The sequence below is a fragment of the Corylus avellana genome, chromosome 7, assembly GCF_965113065.1.
Source record: "Corylus avellana chromosome 7, dhCorAvel1.hap1.2, whole genome shotgun sequence".
In the NCBI taxonomy this organism is placed as follows: domain Eukaryota; kingdom Viridiplantae; phylum Streptophyta; class Magnoliopsida; order Fagales; family Betulaceae; genus Corylus; species Corylus avellana.
The window spans coordinates 26488873-26502734 of record NC_142496.1 but is presented as its reverse complement, the minus strand read 5'-3'; the positions used below and the strand labels follow the sequence as shown (position 1 = coordinate 26502734).

General features: G+C 36.6%; 2 protein-coding genes across 4 annotated transcripts; one reads left to right on the top strand and one right to left on the bottom strand.

Annotated features, from left to right (window-relative positions):
• Positions 1-184: 184 nt before the first annotated feature.
• Positions 185-6417, top strand: LOC132183623 (Phospholipid/glycerol acyltransferase family protein). Of its 2 annotated transcripts, none has more exons than XM_059596984.2 (9): positions 185-1034; positions 1550-1669; positions 1823-1860; positions 2701-2765; positions 3299-3367; positions 3930-4063; positions 4951-5091; positions 5793-5856; positions 6207-6417. In XM_059596984.2, the coding sequence occupies exons 1-9, from the start codon at positions 495-497 to the stop codon at positions 6212-6214; spliced, it is 1179 nt and encodes a 392-aa protein (XP_059452967.2). In that variant the 5' UTR covers positions 185-494; the 3' UTR covers positions 6215-6417. The 2 variants fall into 2 exon arrangements, with proteins under 2 accessions (XP_059452967.2, XP_059452966.2); XM_059596983.2 differs by having other exon boundaries at positions 186-1034; positions 5793-5939.
• Positions 6418-7554: 1137 nt separating this feature from the next.
• Positions 7555-11827, bottom strand: LOC132183624 (PPPDE putative thiol peptidase family protein). 2 transcript variants are annotated; one of them, XM_059596985.2, is made up of 4 exons: positions 11538-11827; positions 9100-9359; positions 8160-8447; positions 7555-8051 (listed from the first exon to the last, which is right to left on the bottom strand). In XM_059596985.2, exons 2-4 carry the CDS (start codon positions 9308-9310, stop codon positions 7807-7809), a joined length of 744 nt encoding a protein of 247 aa, XP_059452968.2. In that variant the 5' UTR covers positions 9311-9359; positions 11538-11827; the 3' UTR covers positions 7555-7806. The 2 variants fall into 2 exon arrangements, with proteins under 2 accessions (XP_059452968.2, XP_059452969.2); XM_059596986.2 differs by having other exon boundaries at positions 7555-8045.
• Between the last annotated feature and the right edge of the window lie 2035 nt (positions 11828-13862).

Sequence of the window (13862 nt, the reverse complement as noted above, 5' to 3'; positions counted from 1 at the left end):
TTGAAAGTTCAAGAATCCAAAATAAAAGATTTAAAAGTTTAAGAAAAATTTGTAAAATGCGGTAAAAATTCAGGGGTGAAAGTAAAATTTTTTGGAAAGTGAAGTTCTCGAACAAAAAGTAAAAAAGACATGGAGAAGATCGTGGCCAGTAGACCTTTCAGTAGGTCCCAGCGCTCTGGGTTGATCGGCTTTGCTCTCGCCTCTCACTGTCAATAGCCTATTAAAATCCAAACAACAAAAGCCCAGATCCTAATCTCCTCATCATAACCTGTACGCCAAAACCTTTCCTATAATTCCATGTCATCAGGTGAAGGACGAAATTTAAGGGCTTCCATTTCAAGCGCACCACAACAAATCCTTTTTCCAGATCCACGGCAAGTCTTCCTCGCTACTTTCTTCTTCTTCTTCTTCCCCAAAACCTCCCTCTAAAAAATCATGGCTATAAGCCTATAACCAAATAAATGGGTATCCGGTGACCGGAGGGATTCGAAAACATGGAGTGCGAACTCAAAGACCTCAGTCCGACGCAAGGCGAATCCAATCCCCAACCGCCGCAACCACCACAAAGATCCGAGTCCGCCCACGACGAGGGCTCGACCAAAGACGACCGTCCGCTTCTCAAGCCCGAGCCCGCCGCCTCCGTCTCCCAAGAGAGCCTCCAAGAGCTCGAGAAGAAATTCGCCGCGTACGTTCGGCATGACGTGTACGGACCAATGGGCCGCGGTGAGCTGCCATTGGAGGAGAAGGTCCTTCTGGGCATCGCGCTGGTGACGCTGGTGCCGATACGCGTGATGGCGGCGATGACCATATTGGTGTTGTACTACGCGATTTGCAGGATTTGCACGCTGTTCTCGTCGCCGAATCGGGAGGAGGGCGACCAGGAGGACTACGCGCACTTGGGCGGGTGGAGGAGGAACGTGATTGTCCAGTGTGGGAGGGCCCTCTCCAGGGCCATGCTTTTCGTTTTTGGGTTTTATTGGATCAGCCAGACATACCGGATTCCTAATAGTCACGACAAATCATCCACCGTTCAGGTAGCCACTCCTATTCTCTCTCTGTGATCTGTGATTTATATTTCTGTGTACAAAATGGCCTTTCTGAAAGCTACTATAAAAGCCGTGCCATGAATGACCGTGCCCAGGTCAAATTTCAGGGGCCCAAGTATATTTTAGCCTGCAAAGAAAAAATGGAATTCTATTTCATAGTCAACAGGAAGAAAACGACCATTTCTACATTACCCATTTATCGTATGATTTTTGTTAATAAGTAATCGAATTTTATTAGAAAGCGGTAGGGTGAAAAGAAAAAAATGATCAAGACTAGTAATATGAAGCCACTCAAAGGCGGCTGTCCAGTGATATAGAATTTTGAGAAAAAAAACAAAAAAAAGGCCGACATCACCTTCTACATTTTCTACCCTTTTGAGCAGAGTCACACTGCTCTTTCCAGCAAGCGAAGAGAATCACCATCCACCTAGACGTGACCCACTTTATTCCGTATATGTTGCTTCTTACCTGTTTCCCATTTTGCTGTTTTATATCAATGGCAGAATGAGGGCAAAGATGAGTCCGACGAGCCCGAAAGACCTGGGGCAATTATATCGAATCATGTGTCCTACATAGATATATTGTATCACATGTCTTCCTTCTTCCCGAGCTTTGTTGCTAAGGTGTGTTCATTCGACATGCTGCATAAGAAACGGATTACTTATGCTCTGCTTTTTTTTCATTGAATACACATTCACTACAGTTTTGGGTGTTTTTACTGACATATTTCTGTTCGTTCTTAATCTGTGGATTGTATCTGGGTTTCATTGCTAAAGCGATCAGTGGCTAAGCTTCCTCTAGTGGGTCTCATCAGGTTAGTTCACTTCATGTTTGCTTCCTTAAGTCTTCTGCTCTCTTGTAATAATTGCTATAATTTTACCATTGAATAGTCTATTGTAATTGTAGTATATATTTGATTATAATGTGAAAGATAGAATATGATAAATAATAGTCATATATAATATATACTAAATGATTTTAAACTAGATGGTAATTCGTTAATGTTTTGACTAATCAATTCTTATTTATTTATTTTTTTGACCCATAAAATAGTATTTCCTTCTGTCTAATGAATTGTAAGGATGTTTGCCACTAATTCCTAGGTGGCTTCTCGTGTATACTCCCTGTGTATATGGATGCCTTACATTTTTAATGATATTTCGATTATTTACCACCAAAAAAAAAAAAAAATGGAATTGTAAGGATGTTGACAAACACCAGACATGTTGCTTGGCATAGATTCCATGTATTTTTTTTTTTTACTCTTCTTCAAAACCTACAAACTATCATGAAAAGCATGGAATTCGGGGCGGGTCAGGTTCTTGTTATGTAGAATTGCAACGTTAATCCCACCATGATATATGCAACATCTGTGCTTTAGAGAAGATAATAGTATTTTTCCATGCTTCTTTGTCCTTTATGTTTAAGCATCTGAAGCTTTTGTCTATGATTTTAGGAGGAGAAAGATGTTATTGTAATGAGTATGTGCTTACGATCTTTCCTACTAGCGTTGTCTAAGTGTTCTTGTTACTATCTTTTACTTTGTCAAGTATTTACTTCTTACCTTTGTGATGTCTAATGTACTTTCCCTATCACCGGAATAGCTTGAATGGGTGAGAAGGGATTTAAAATTCTTATGGCATTTTTTTGGCAGCAAGTGCCTCGGTTGTGTTTATGTCCAGCGGGAGTCAAAGTCATCTGACTTCAAGGGTGTTTCAGGTAGCGCAATATAGATGCCTATGTTCTTTACTCTTATTATATACAATGGAGGATAAGCACATTACTCACAATGTCTCTCTTGCCAATTTTTTTAGTGTTTATTTTAATTTCTGGGCACACTTTTAAATAGTATGGTGAGTTGTTATGTGTGTTTGCTGTATTATTGCTGCAATGCAGTAGAAAAAGATTACAAGTTGTTATTGAGGTTGTGCATCAAACTTTTAAAAGATATGTTCTGGATTAATGTAGTTTCATTGGCAGACAAACAAGCCAACAGCAAATTCCTTGCTTTGGTTGACTACAACAAATTCTATTCCCTATTTTGACTTATACCAATCAAGATCTGCCCTCCAAAGACCCTTCTCAAGCAAGACCAACACTAACAAATTGTCATATTAAAAATTTATTTAACTTATAATACTTCACAAAGAGAGCGGCTCTAAAAATTGGAAGGTACCGAAGCCCTCGCGTTATTGTTGGGACTTTTCAGTCAGCAACCTCCCCCTTGATTCTAAACCCTTGATTGCTTGCAGGTGTTGTGACTGAAAGAGTTAAAGAAGCTCATCAACATAAGTCTGCTCCAATGATGATGCTTTTTCCAGGTAATCAATTTTTTTTTACTTTATGTTGTTATCCTCGTGTTTTTCATAAACTGCATAACCTGTATCTTCAATAAAGAAAGACTGAGTTTAATAATAAGTTGCATTGAATTGCAAGAAATAGTTATAATTATATTAAATAATGTACTTTAAATGAATAATATTTCCTAAGGTAGAAAGTTTTAAATTGTAGGTCTTCAAGAGTGTCCATTTTGCCATTCATATTGAACATATAATTATCGGACTGACATAGCTTTTCAGTTGGTAAAGAGTAGCAAATCTCGGGATGACAGATCTCCCTATTCTTTAACTTTTAGCTTAATCAGTGGAAGTGTCAATAGTATTTGTAGTGTAGGACTGGTGTAACTGTAGCACTATGTTGCTGACTTGCTCTTATGATAAAACAACTGTCTCTAGGATCACAATAAATTCCCTTCGATTCATCAAAAGTGAAAATGGTACACAGTCCCTCTCTTAGGAGCTACAACATTAGGATTTATTATGCATATTTTCCCTGATTACTGTTTTGTTTACTTCTTTCAATTCATCCTCAATTTCTTTGCAGAAGGGACAACTACAAATGGAGACTACCTCCTGCCATTCAAGACAGGTGCATTTTTACCAAAAGCACCAGTTCTTCCAGTGATTCTAAGATATCCTTGCCGAAGATTTAGTCCTGCCTGGGATTCAATCTCTGGGGTTAGTGCTTCTTATGCTCAACTTTCATAACCTTTAACAAATCCTGATTATAATACTCTCTTCATCCCAAAATTAAAGTTCACTTGAAAAGGCTAAGAGAGTACAGAAAATGCATTCAACATGTAATTAATAAAATGATATATGGTAATGTGGGAAATTAAGCAAAAGTTACTTTTTGGCTTTTGATCATAGACAATAATGCTGGGACACTCCAAAAAGCGAATTTTGTGAGCGCTAATTGAAGGGCAGAGTCGGCATATGTTAACTATTCTCTTTTTCCCCGTTTAGTAGGAATATAAATACTTTAAATATAAATAGTGTATTAAAGTACCTGGTCTTCCACAACTGGAATGGGCCTCCTAAGACCTCGCTTTGGTGGGAGCAGCACTGTGTAATGACCATTGGTGAATAGTATAAATGCTATCAGTAGAAAAAGTACTCTATTTATTTCTTGATGTCCTCCTAGTGAAATTCTTAGAGGCTTTTTATTTTGTTATTGTAGATTGTGTAATCTGAGTTATTTATTCCCAATAGGCTTGGGAATTCTTAGTCAATGGTACTGATGGATTTGTCAGCTTAAAAAATTATCTGCTTAGAACTTAAATCACAAAATTCTAGGTTCATTCAAGCTTGGTTAGACTTAATTTTATTACTCAAAGTGTGAGTTCTAAAAAGACTTCTTGTTGAACTCAGAAGTAAACTTTTGATGTTTGTCTGATTAATTTCAATAGTCATTTAACTCATAGGACATAAATATGTGCAACAGAAAGTTCAAACTGCATGTACTCTCGACGTTTCTTAGGAGCTAAAGTGTTTGGAGAAAATGTTGTGTTTATTGCAACTTGTGTGCTTTGAATCTTAATTTTGATCTGATTCTGTACTTGCAGGTGAGACATGTCATTTTTCTACTCTGCCAATTTGTAAATCACTTGGAGGTGATACAATTACCTATTTACCACCCCTCCGAGCAAGAAAAGGATGATCCAAAACTTTATGCTAGTAATCTTAGAAGGTTGATGGCAAGTGAGGTATGCATTTCCAATCAATTTTTCATATGACATTACTAAAAACTAATTGCACTACATCTAGCGTTCTTGCTTGAGAATGTAACCATTAGTTTATAATTAGAGACATATATTGGAGCCGGTGTATTCCTGAAGGTCCTTGTTTTGGGGGAAATCATTTGTCTCTTTAAAATTTGTGAGTCTCAGATCATAGAAGTTGTACATACTAAGAGATTATGTGACACTCCGGTTCCATTTTGAGAAGATGGGGAATAGCCCACATAAGGTGGGTAGTTTATAAAGATAGTCATGATTGTTAAATCCCACATTACTTAGTTATTAACTGAAATTGAACTTTATAAGGAATTCTATGGAAGCTCTAGTCTTTTTGGAGTGATAGCGTAGATGTGGCTAACGCTTTTTTCTGGGTCATTATAATGCATGTGAAAATGTAGAAGAGATTCATACAAAGAAGTAGTATATGAGGGATGATAGCTCATGCCATATGTTGGTTCTTGAATATGAAGTGGGGGGCCTAAGGCACCTCTATTTTATCATGACTACTTACAGAGGCAAATTCTGTTGTAGCATAAAAGTGATGGCATCTACTTTATCAATAAGTCCTATGGTTTGTCGCTCGTTACAATTTGTAATGCCATTGTAGCCGTATGTGGTCCATTGATTTTAACTTGGTTTTACTGCTGTTGCGTTATTTTTGCATGCAGGGTAATTTGATACTGTCAGATATTGGGCTGCCTGAGAAGCGAATATATCATGCTGCTCTCAATGGTAATAATAGCCTGCCTAGTGTTTTGCATCAGAAAGATGATTGATAATTTCATGGCTTCGCTCCCAAATGATTTCTTGTCCCAGTTGAGTTTCTTAGTCTCAATTGGCATTTGCTCATGAATGCACAGGCATTAGCTGGGCGTGTACTCACCCATTTAGATGGACATTGGCGTGCTGTTATCGCCTTGTAACATTCTTACAGAAAATATGGCCGTTAAATACTGTTTTAATGTGCTGATGGATCTCTTCTATAAATTTATAACAATACTCAATAATTTTATGTCTCGAAACCCTTCTAAGACAGAAGTATGCATCTGTAAATCTGAATCATCTCTTTCGTGTGCCTGCAGGTTTGTAATGCCAATGCTAATTCGGATTCGCCGTCTGTATATTCGTCATATAATTCTATTGTTAGAAAAATGAAATGAAATGAAATTTATTCTGAAAATTATGTGCTGAACGAGTATTTGTTTGGTCCTATCAGTTGACATGTACTTAAATCTAATTTCTGAATACTGCTTTGGGCTAGAGTGGCAATTTTAAAAGCAGGCCGTTCTGATGTTTCGAGATCCTGGAAGATTATTTCGTTTTGAGGTGACTTGGGTGCCTCTCCTTGCTGCTGCTGAATATTCAATGTCTTCTTCTAATTAATTATATGTTAAAACTGAGTGGGGTTTGTTGGAAGGATTGCAGAAATACAGAAAATTCAAGCAGTGTGTACATGTTGTCGCATCATCATTTAAATTCTAATTTACGTTACACCATTTTAAGGAACAAAGTGCCCCCTGTTAAGTTCTTTTTTAATATCAAAATCTTATTTCTTTTTCATCTTAATTCTTTTTTGGTAATTCACTAGCTACTGCTTACATCTTTTTGGATTTTATAATATCAAGTAAGCCTAATTAGTACCACAAATAATCCAACTTGCTTTTGTGGTAATATAAATACATGTGTAGAAAAAATTATCACACAGTAGCAATTGTGGCTGCATGAGGATATAACATCAAGACATTTGTCTTTTTACTGAAGCGGATAAAAGTGATCTCTGTTTAGTTGTGAAGGAATCGATTCCATTCCCAGTGGGGTCGAACTTTAATTTACTTTGCCCAAAAACAGATTCAACCAATTGCATACCCAAATTAAACCTTTTAAAATAAGATGAAAGTAAAGAAAAGGCTTGTCCGACGTGGATATGAGCAAAATCCAAAGATAACGCCGGTTGCCTTTCTTCCTTTCAACGTCAAATCCATCAATCGAGCATCCGATTCCGACCGAATCCTTCTGCGTCCAGACAACGTCCCCATCCATCAAATCCCACTCGTGAACCGGGGATTATTTTGCCAACTTCGTCTCTGTCTCTCTCTCTCTCTCTCTCTTCAATTGCTTGTGCCAATTAGGGCAAAAAGCCCAACTATAACAACCATCGCATTGTAGTAATATTAACAAGTGAAAAAAAAAACAGTTGCATGGGAAAATTTTAATAATTTATACTTTTGTCACGTAAAATGTTTAACTAAATGTAAAAGAACATACTATAAAGTTATGGTTCAAACTCAACTTTTGTCATGATAATATGTTAAATCGTTATTTATTCTAAAAGTTTAAAGTGATACGATGAATTAATCTTTTAGATATGTGTTTGATTTAACACCGAATTGAAGTTGCCATGTAAAAAACCAGAAAAGAGAAAAACACAGAAGGGTTAAGAGGTGCAATGTACCCGCAAAAGGAGGGCAATGCTTTGATATATATACGGTTTCTTCTCTGTCTAGGAAGAATTGGATAGTCTCTTCTCAGCAGGTTTGAGAACAGAGTAGCGTTACAACAATGACAAGCATCACCCCCACAAAAGTTGCTAAATTCAGAAGAAATTTAAGGGCAGACAAAACAAATTTCCCCTTAACAAGCTAATGAAGCCAGTTAATGTATCAAAAACATCCAAGCAATTTCTCACCTTTCTTTCAAGGAACCATTGTTAGACCTTCTCAATTCCCATGGTGGTAAGCAGCCTTTCAATGGTGATTGAAGAAACAGCGAAGATGTTGACAATTGCTTTTGCCGCATGGAGATTGAAGACAGGCAACTGAAGGAACTTCTTAGCCTTTTCTTCTCACTATCATACAGTTGGTAACTAGGATCATGCCTTACAGCAGAGATCTTGAGGGCTTTAGGAAGGACACAGTTGCATACTGAACCTACCCGAAAGTAAACATTAAACAAAGATGATTAAAAGGAAAAAAAAGAAGAAGCATAAAAATCATTTCACACCAATGTGTCAAGCAGTGGAATTAGGAAAGAGTTACCTATTTTTGCCAGTCGATTTACCCATTTTGGGATTTGTTTTCCTGTCAGCCTGTAACATACGTCCTTGCAGAAATGATTGCAGTTCTTGGCAATTAAGTGATACGTATCACCATTGTAGCTTGCTGACTGGCGCTCCATGAATTCTCTCACCTGAATCGGGTCCAAGCATGTAGTCCCGATGAATATCGACTTCCTGAACTTGAAGCCTGGGCACTGCCGAGGTTCAACCTCAAACACACCACTCGATGAGTAGTCATGAGCTCCGAATGCATATTCTACACCATGAACTGTAAAGTGCAGTTGGGGATATCAGAAATTTTGCACTTCATTTGATAAGTCTAAAAGTACAACAACGAGGAGAAAGTAACTAAGCACAGCTTTCACATGCTACTTGCTTTAAAACTTATTGGCCACCCAGCTCTAGGTTTCTGGATGAGTTTCGATGGTGTAAGACAAAAGTGATGAAGTGCAGCCAGAAACCGCCACATTGTAAGAGATGCAGGTTTCTTATCAATCATCATATCTCAGGTTTTTCATTTCTCACCTTCGAGTAGAACCATAAGTATCTTGCAGTCACCAAAATAGGCATCCACCCAACCATGGAACTCAAATATCTTGCACACACCTCCTAGTTTCTCAACATTGTTCGTGTCTTAGGATCTTTTGTCTCATTTAACTTATATCTCTATAACTAGCTACTGCCTCATAAATGTAAAAGGCACATGTAGACCGACAGGGTGTCTATTCAATTTACGTATAACATCAGTAATATAAAAAAGTAGTATAGACAGAAAGCATTGAGTTGAAACTAAATATAGCTAAGCATCTGAGTCTATGTAATCCTGGGAATAATGCTAACTATGATCATTTTGATTGAAGACACTATATTTAAGGGAGATATTAAGAAAATGCATGAAGGTAAAAAGTACCTAAGCTTACCTTCCACACCAGAGTGAAAGATACCAAGGCCTGCCCAATAAACATAGCCATTCATGGGTGTCAAGTCATACACATTGAGATAGACTGGTGCATTGCCCGGACCATAGCTAGTTGACTTCACCTTAGGAAACAGACAAAAACGGGTGGCTGATTTGCTTTTCAAACGAAGAGGCATAATGGATTTCCATACTTTCTTTGACCCAATCTTCATGTTTCTTTTCAATAGTCAAATTAGAAATCAGTCAATGACCGGCTCCAACCTGCAGCGCATATGGGCAAAGATACAAACATTATCCCTATCATTTAAGGTATTTGATGAATTAACAACAATGCAAAATGAATACACACAAAAAAAATAAAAAAAATCCAAAAAAGGGGTCAAAAGAGCACAGTTATTGGATATACCAGCATGAATTCCTCTTCAATATAACGTGATGATTTTTCTCATAATTAACATTCATTAATGTAGCTCAAGAAAATTACCATTTTCATGATCAAGTATCTGTAACATGGAATGTTGCCGTTTAGAACCATATCTATGTGGTGTTAAGCAATAAATCTTATATGATGCGTATATTTCTGAGAGTTATTTTTCTTGGTTTAAAACTACCATTAAGAGATAGCCACAGAATAGAAAGAGAAGGGGAACAACAGGGAGATGCAGAAAGTGAAAGCAAAACTGACGACGTCGAAATCCTGTTACAGAAGTTCTCAATCAGAACAGGTCATTACTAATTGCTACATAATACCTTATATTTTTATAAAAACATGGGGAACCATAAATAGAGTATCAGGGCATAGAGAAGTCAATAGGGGAAAGACATCGATTACAGTAATAACAGCCAAGCATAGATGGAGGGTCAAATCGAATTAGAAACAAACCTAAGTAACTTCAAAACTTGGTCAGGATAACAAAACAAGTTAAAGTTTGGAAATTTTGCTGAATTTGGAACGGAACTTTTGACGATTTGAAAAAAAAAAAACAAAATATATATCAAAATTTCACTTTGGCATTAGTCCTCTTCAATAATATGGACCCTCTTTCTTTAGACCAGCTGCCATCATTGTTTACCCTTGAAATCAAGTACTCAACTGGCAAATTGGAGCAACATTATCAAGCATCAAGGCTCCCAGGATTCTGAATCTTTTTGAATTTATCCTACATATTAAGACATCCTTTTCAACATCACCTTAATCAATCATTTGCCATCTCTAGCTGTCAAATTGACATTAATTAAAGGATAATGATTACTTAATGGCATTCACCTACACATGTTTAGACTACCAAATATGGTTTCTATCTCTGATGTAGGCGTTTTGCTTGTACTAGCTAGTTATGATTCTTTGTTATTTTCTCCTTTTTCTTTCTTTTTAACTATTTTGAATCAAACCAGTCAACAATAATAATACTTATAGTTAGTCAATCTCTTAGGAAATTAAAATAAAACGACAGAGAATCTGCTGAGTTGTCAACATGTTAGCACAAAGCAACCATCTGCACCAGAGTAGTTGACTTTACTTTAAAAAGTTAGTTACAAATTAGTTTGTCTAAGGACAATTGAAACAGGCACAGAGAGAGAGAGAGAGAGAGAAGTAAAGAAACAACTCAAAACCTAAACAACTATTCCAGTTGGAGTTGGCAATGAAAATTTTACACCACAAACATAAAAAATGTGAAAAATTAAAACCCAACAATAATGTTTAGTTCTGACGAAACTCTTCAATCTCTCACTACAAAGCATAACGTTACATGATCTGTCATAGAGGATAACTGATAAGAAAACACAACTTCAAACTACTCATAATTTAATAAAATCACCCAATCTCCCTAATGGAAAAGAGAAAATTTATTTGCTACCCAAAACTTTAACCCAAATTACAACTTCAAGTACTGCATTTTCCTGACAAGTTCTGAAAATAGCCAAATTCATCATAATTAACCACAACTGCAGCATTAATTTCAAAAGGTGAAAGGAACAATTTCAGAGCAGTGAAAGAATCATTTCAGATCTAGTTGAAACGGTAATGAATGAGAAAGAGAAAATGTATAATAGAAAAACAGCAACATAATCAACATGTCCTTCAAAGTAAGAGATCAGATATATACGAATGCTAGTCGTAGCTCTACTGAAACCCAATAACAAGAAACAGAAACTTTCTGCATGATTACTGAGAAAACAAAGGAACTGATGACAGGACTTGGTATATTACAATACCCACTTTCAAACTAAAAACCATTATAAGAACCCAAGTTCTTATTTCTTTCCTCCAAATTTTCTCAGCAACCAAACGGGGCCCAGAATATAATTACTATAAACAAAGACGAATAAAGAAGTTAAAGCAATAGGTATCCAAGACCAACCCAAAAGACAAAAACTTGAGGAAAGAAAGAGACAAACATTACTGTTCAAGAAAACCAAGAGAGTAGAGAAACTCACAGATTTAGAGAGCACGGGCATTAGAGCTCAAGAAAACCACCTTCTTTAGCATTGCAACCACTATGGTTCAGAGCAGAAGTATGATCTTCCAAAGGCCTTTGCTTTTCCTCAAGCAAAGACACCCATTTCTGAATTCTGACGCAACAAGAAAGAAATAAAAACAAATGAAGAAATAAAAAGATTTAACAAAACCAAAATTGGGAAGTCAAGGACTCAAGGCCAAATCTGAAATCTCCCTCTCTTTCCTCTCTCCCCCTTCGTCTTTTTATTTTCACTGCCACTAAATAGCAGACAAACTACCGGATAATTGTTTTGTTTAGTTGAGTTTAGTTCCAGATATAGGAGTGCCGTGGCACTGTATTTATCTTGTAAGGACAGTTTCATTGTATTGCCATGAGCTCATTCTGACCCAACTCTCTTTAAAAATGATTTGGCTACCTCTCTACAGGCATCAAACTGTGGAGTGAGAGGACCCACAATCAGACTCGGAATCGTATTCTTTACAGTCCAACTTTTTGGGACGGGAATTAACCACCTCAAGCACTAAATCAGAGTACTTCTCTCCTTCCATCCATCCATCGTTTGCATTTAAAAATAAATGTAAATGAGAGAGAGGGGGTTGATTTGGTTGAGAAATGTTACACATATTTTTAACTTTTTATTTTATTACATAATGATTTTCATTGTCATATTTGAGAATTAACACTTGAAAAGTATATATACAATTTTTCAATTGAGTTTACTTACTCGAACACGTATTCGGGCAATTTAGTATGACCCATTTGTTTGAATAAGTGTAAAATTATTATTAAATTCATCTGAATTAGATGCAATTTGATTAGGAATTTTGTACTTTTTATTGTTCCCAATTTTGGCAGTAAATAAAAAAGAGTGTTGATTGAATTATAGCTTACACAAAGCATTAAATTTCTGTTAGCATATATATATATACACATGAAGGCCTTGAAAGTTCAAGATTGATGATAGTTTTGAAGTTGCTATAATAGGACAAGATTGCCAGCTCCCTCGTACAGAGAGGTACAGCTACTGCTTTTAAAGAATTTCATGAAAATCTTGTGATCCGTTGTTAGCTTTAGCCTCCCTTTCATTACAATATATACACATTAATATCAGTCAAACATTACACACAAAGTTTGACAAAACAGAAGATGGACACAAGAGAGAGAGACTGTTATTGCTGGCATTTATGTCCCACGTGCATTTCTGAATAATGCACTGTTGGCCTCTAATCCCTATAATTATATGTCACCGGCCGGCTGCTGGAATTTTAGCGATGGCAGTTTCCATGTTTGGCGCCATCATTCTTCTGATCCAATTTATACGAATTTAATAAATTAAAATTAAAAGAATTTACTCCGCTCCAATTTACTGAACGACAGTAGTATATCCCCGAATGGGTAATGACCCAGAGGAAACGACAAACGTAAAAAAAGTTGGTGGTACTAAACGTCTCAACTTTTCCCATGCGCCATGATCACATGGAGCCACAACCCACAAGAGTTTACATACGTGGGATCCCACGCTCCTTGTCTTATTTGTATAATCCATAATTCACTACTTATTTTACGTAATAAGAAGCTCAGCTAGCTGCATTATTTTAGATTCAGCTCCCTTCCCTTCCGTACAGTTTCATTTTTCTTTTTTTCTTTTTTTTTTTCTATTCTAATAATGAGAAATGGGGTTATACAAATTCAATAATTAATGGACTGAAAAGAGTTTCGCTGCAAACTTGTCATCATTATATGTTTGTGTTTGACCAGGCCAGCTGCAAAAGACAGGTGATCCAAGTATAGACGTTGATGAGAGACAGGAAAAGAGCAAATGCACATGAAGTGTTGGTCGGTCCAAAGCAAAATTTGAATCCGTGATTCATATTCAACTCATCCCCAGGAGGATTATTAGCTCAATGGTAAAACTGGGTCGGTCAAAAAAGGATTATTACTTTTCAGCAAATCTCTACTTTCACTGTTTTTACACACTATATAAATAATTGGTTAATGAACTGACACTACCCTCACCCCAATTATGAGCCTCGGGATTGGGAAAGGAGGAATGGATAAAGTTCTTTTCAAATTTATTTATTTATTTTAATTTCGAACTCCTTTTACCTGAAAGTTACATCACACAAAAATCACCCCAAGTCTATCCACATTCAGGCAATGGGTCTCAACTCTAAGCCCATAAACAAGTATCTGGATCCAAATTTTTAACAGTTTATAAGGCTCACCTACCTAATTTAACCATAGCTGAAGTCCTGGCTTTGTTTGGCAAAATCTTTCATTTTCTTCTTTTTTCTTCTGTTAC

What these genes read in the sequence shown, in the direction of transcription:
- LOC132183623 (XM_059596983.2), top strand. Translation starts at nt 495, where the DNA reads ATGGAGTGCGAACTCAAAGACCTCAGTCCGACGCAAGGCGAATCCAAT. An exon ending in ACAAATCATCCACCGTTCAG is followed by an intron (nt 1,035 to 1,549) that starts GTAGCCACTCCT and finishes TATCAATGGCAG; the next exon opens with AATGAGGGCAAAGATGAGTC. An exon ending in AATGATGATGCTTTTTCCAG is followed by an intron (nt 3,368 to 3,929) that starts GTAATCAATTTT and finishes ATTTCTTTGCAG; the next exon opens with AAGGGACAACTACAAATGGA.
- LOC132183624 (XM_059596985.2), bottom strand. Translation starts at nt 9,310, where the DNA reads ATGAAGATTGGGTCAAAGAAAGTATGGAAATCCATTATGCCTCTTCGT. An exon ending in CTTTCACTCTGGTGTGGAAG is followed by an intron (nt 8,448 to 9,099) that starts GTAAGCTTAGGT and finishes TGCACTTTACAG; the next exon opens with TTCATGGTGTAGAATATGCA. An exon ending in AAATCGACTGGCAAAAATAG is followed by an intron (nt 8,052 to 8,159) that starts GTAACTCTTTCC and finishes ACTTTCGGGTAG; the next exon opens with GTTCAGTATGCAACTGTGTC.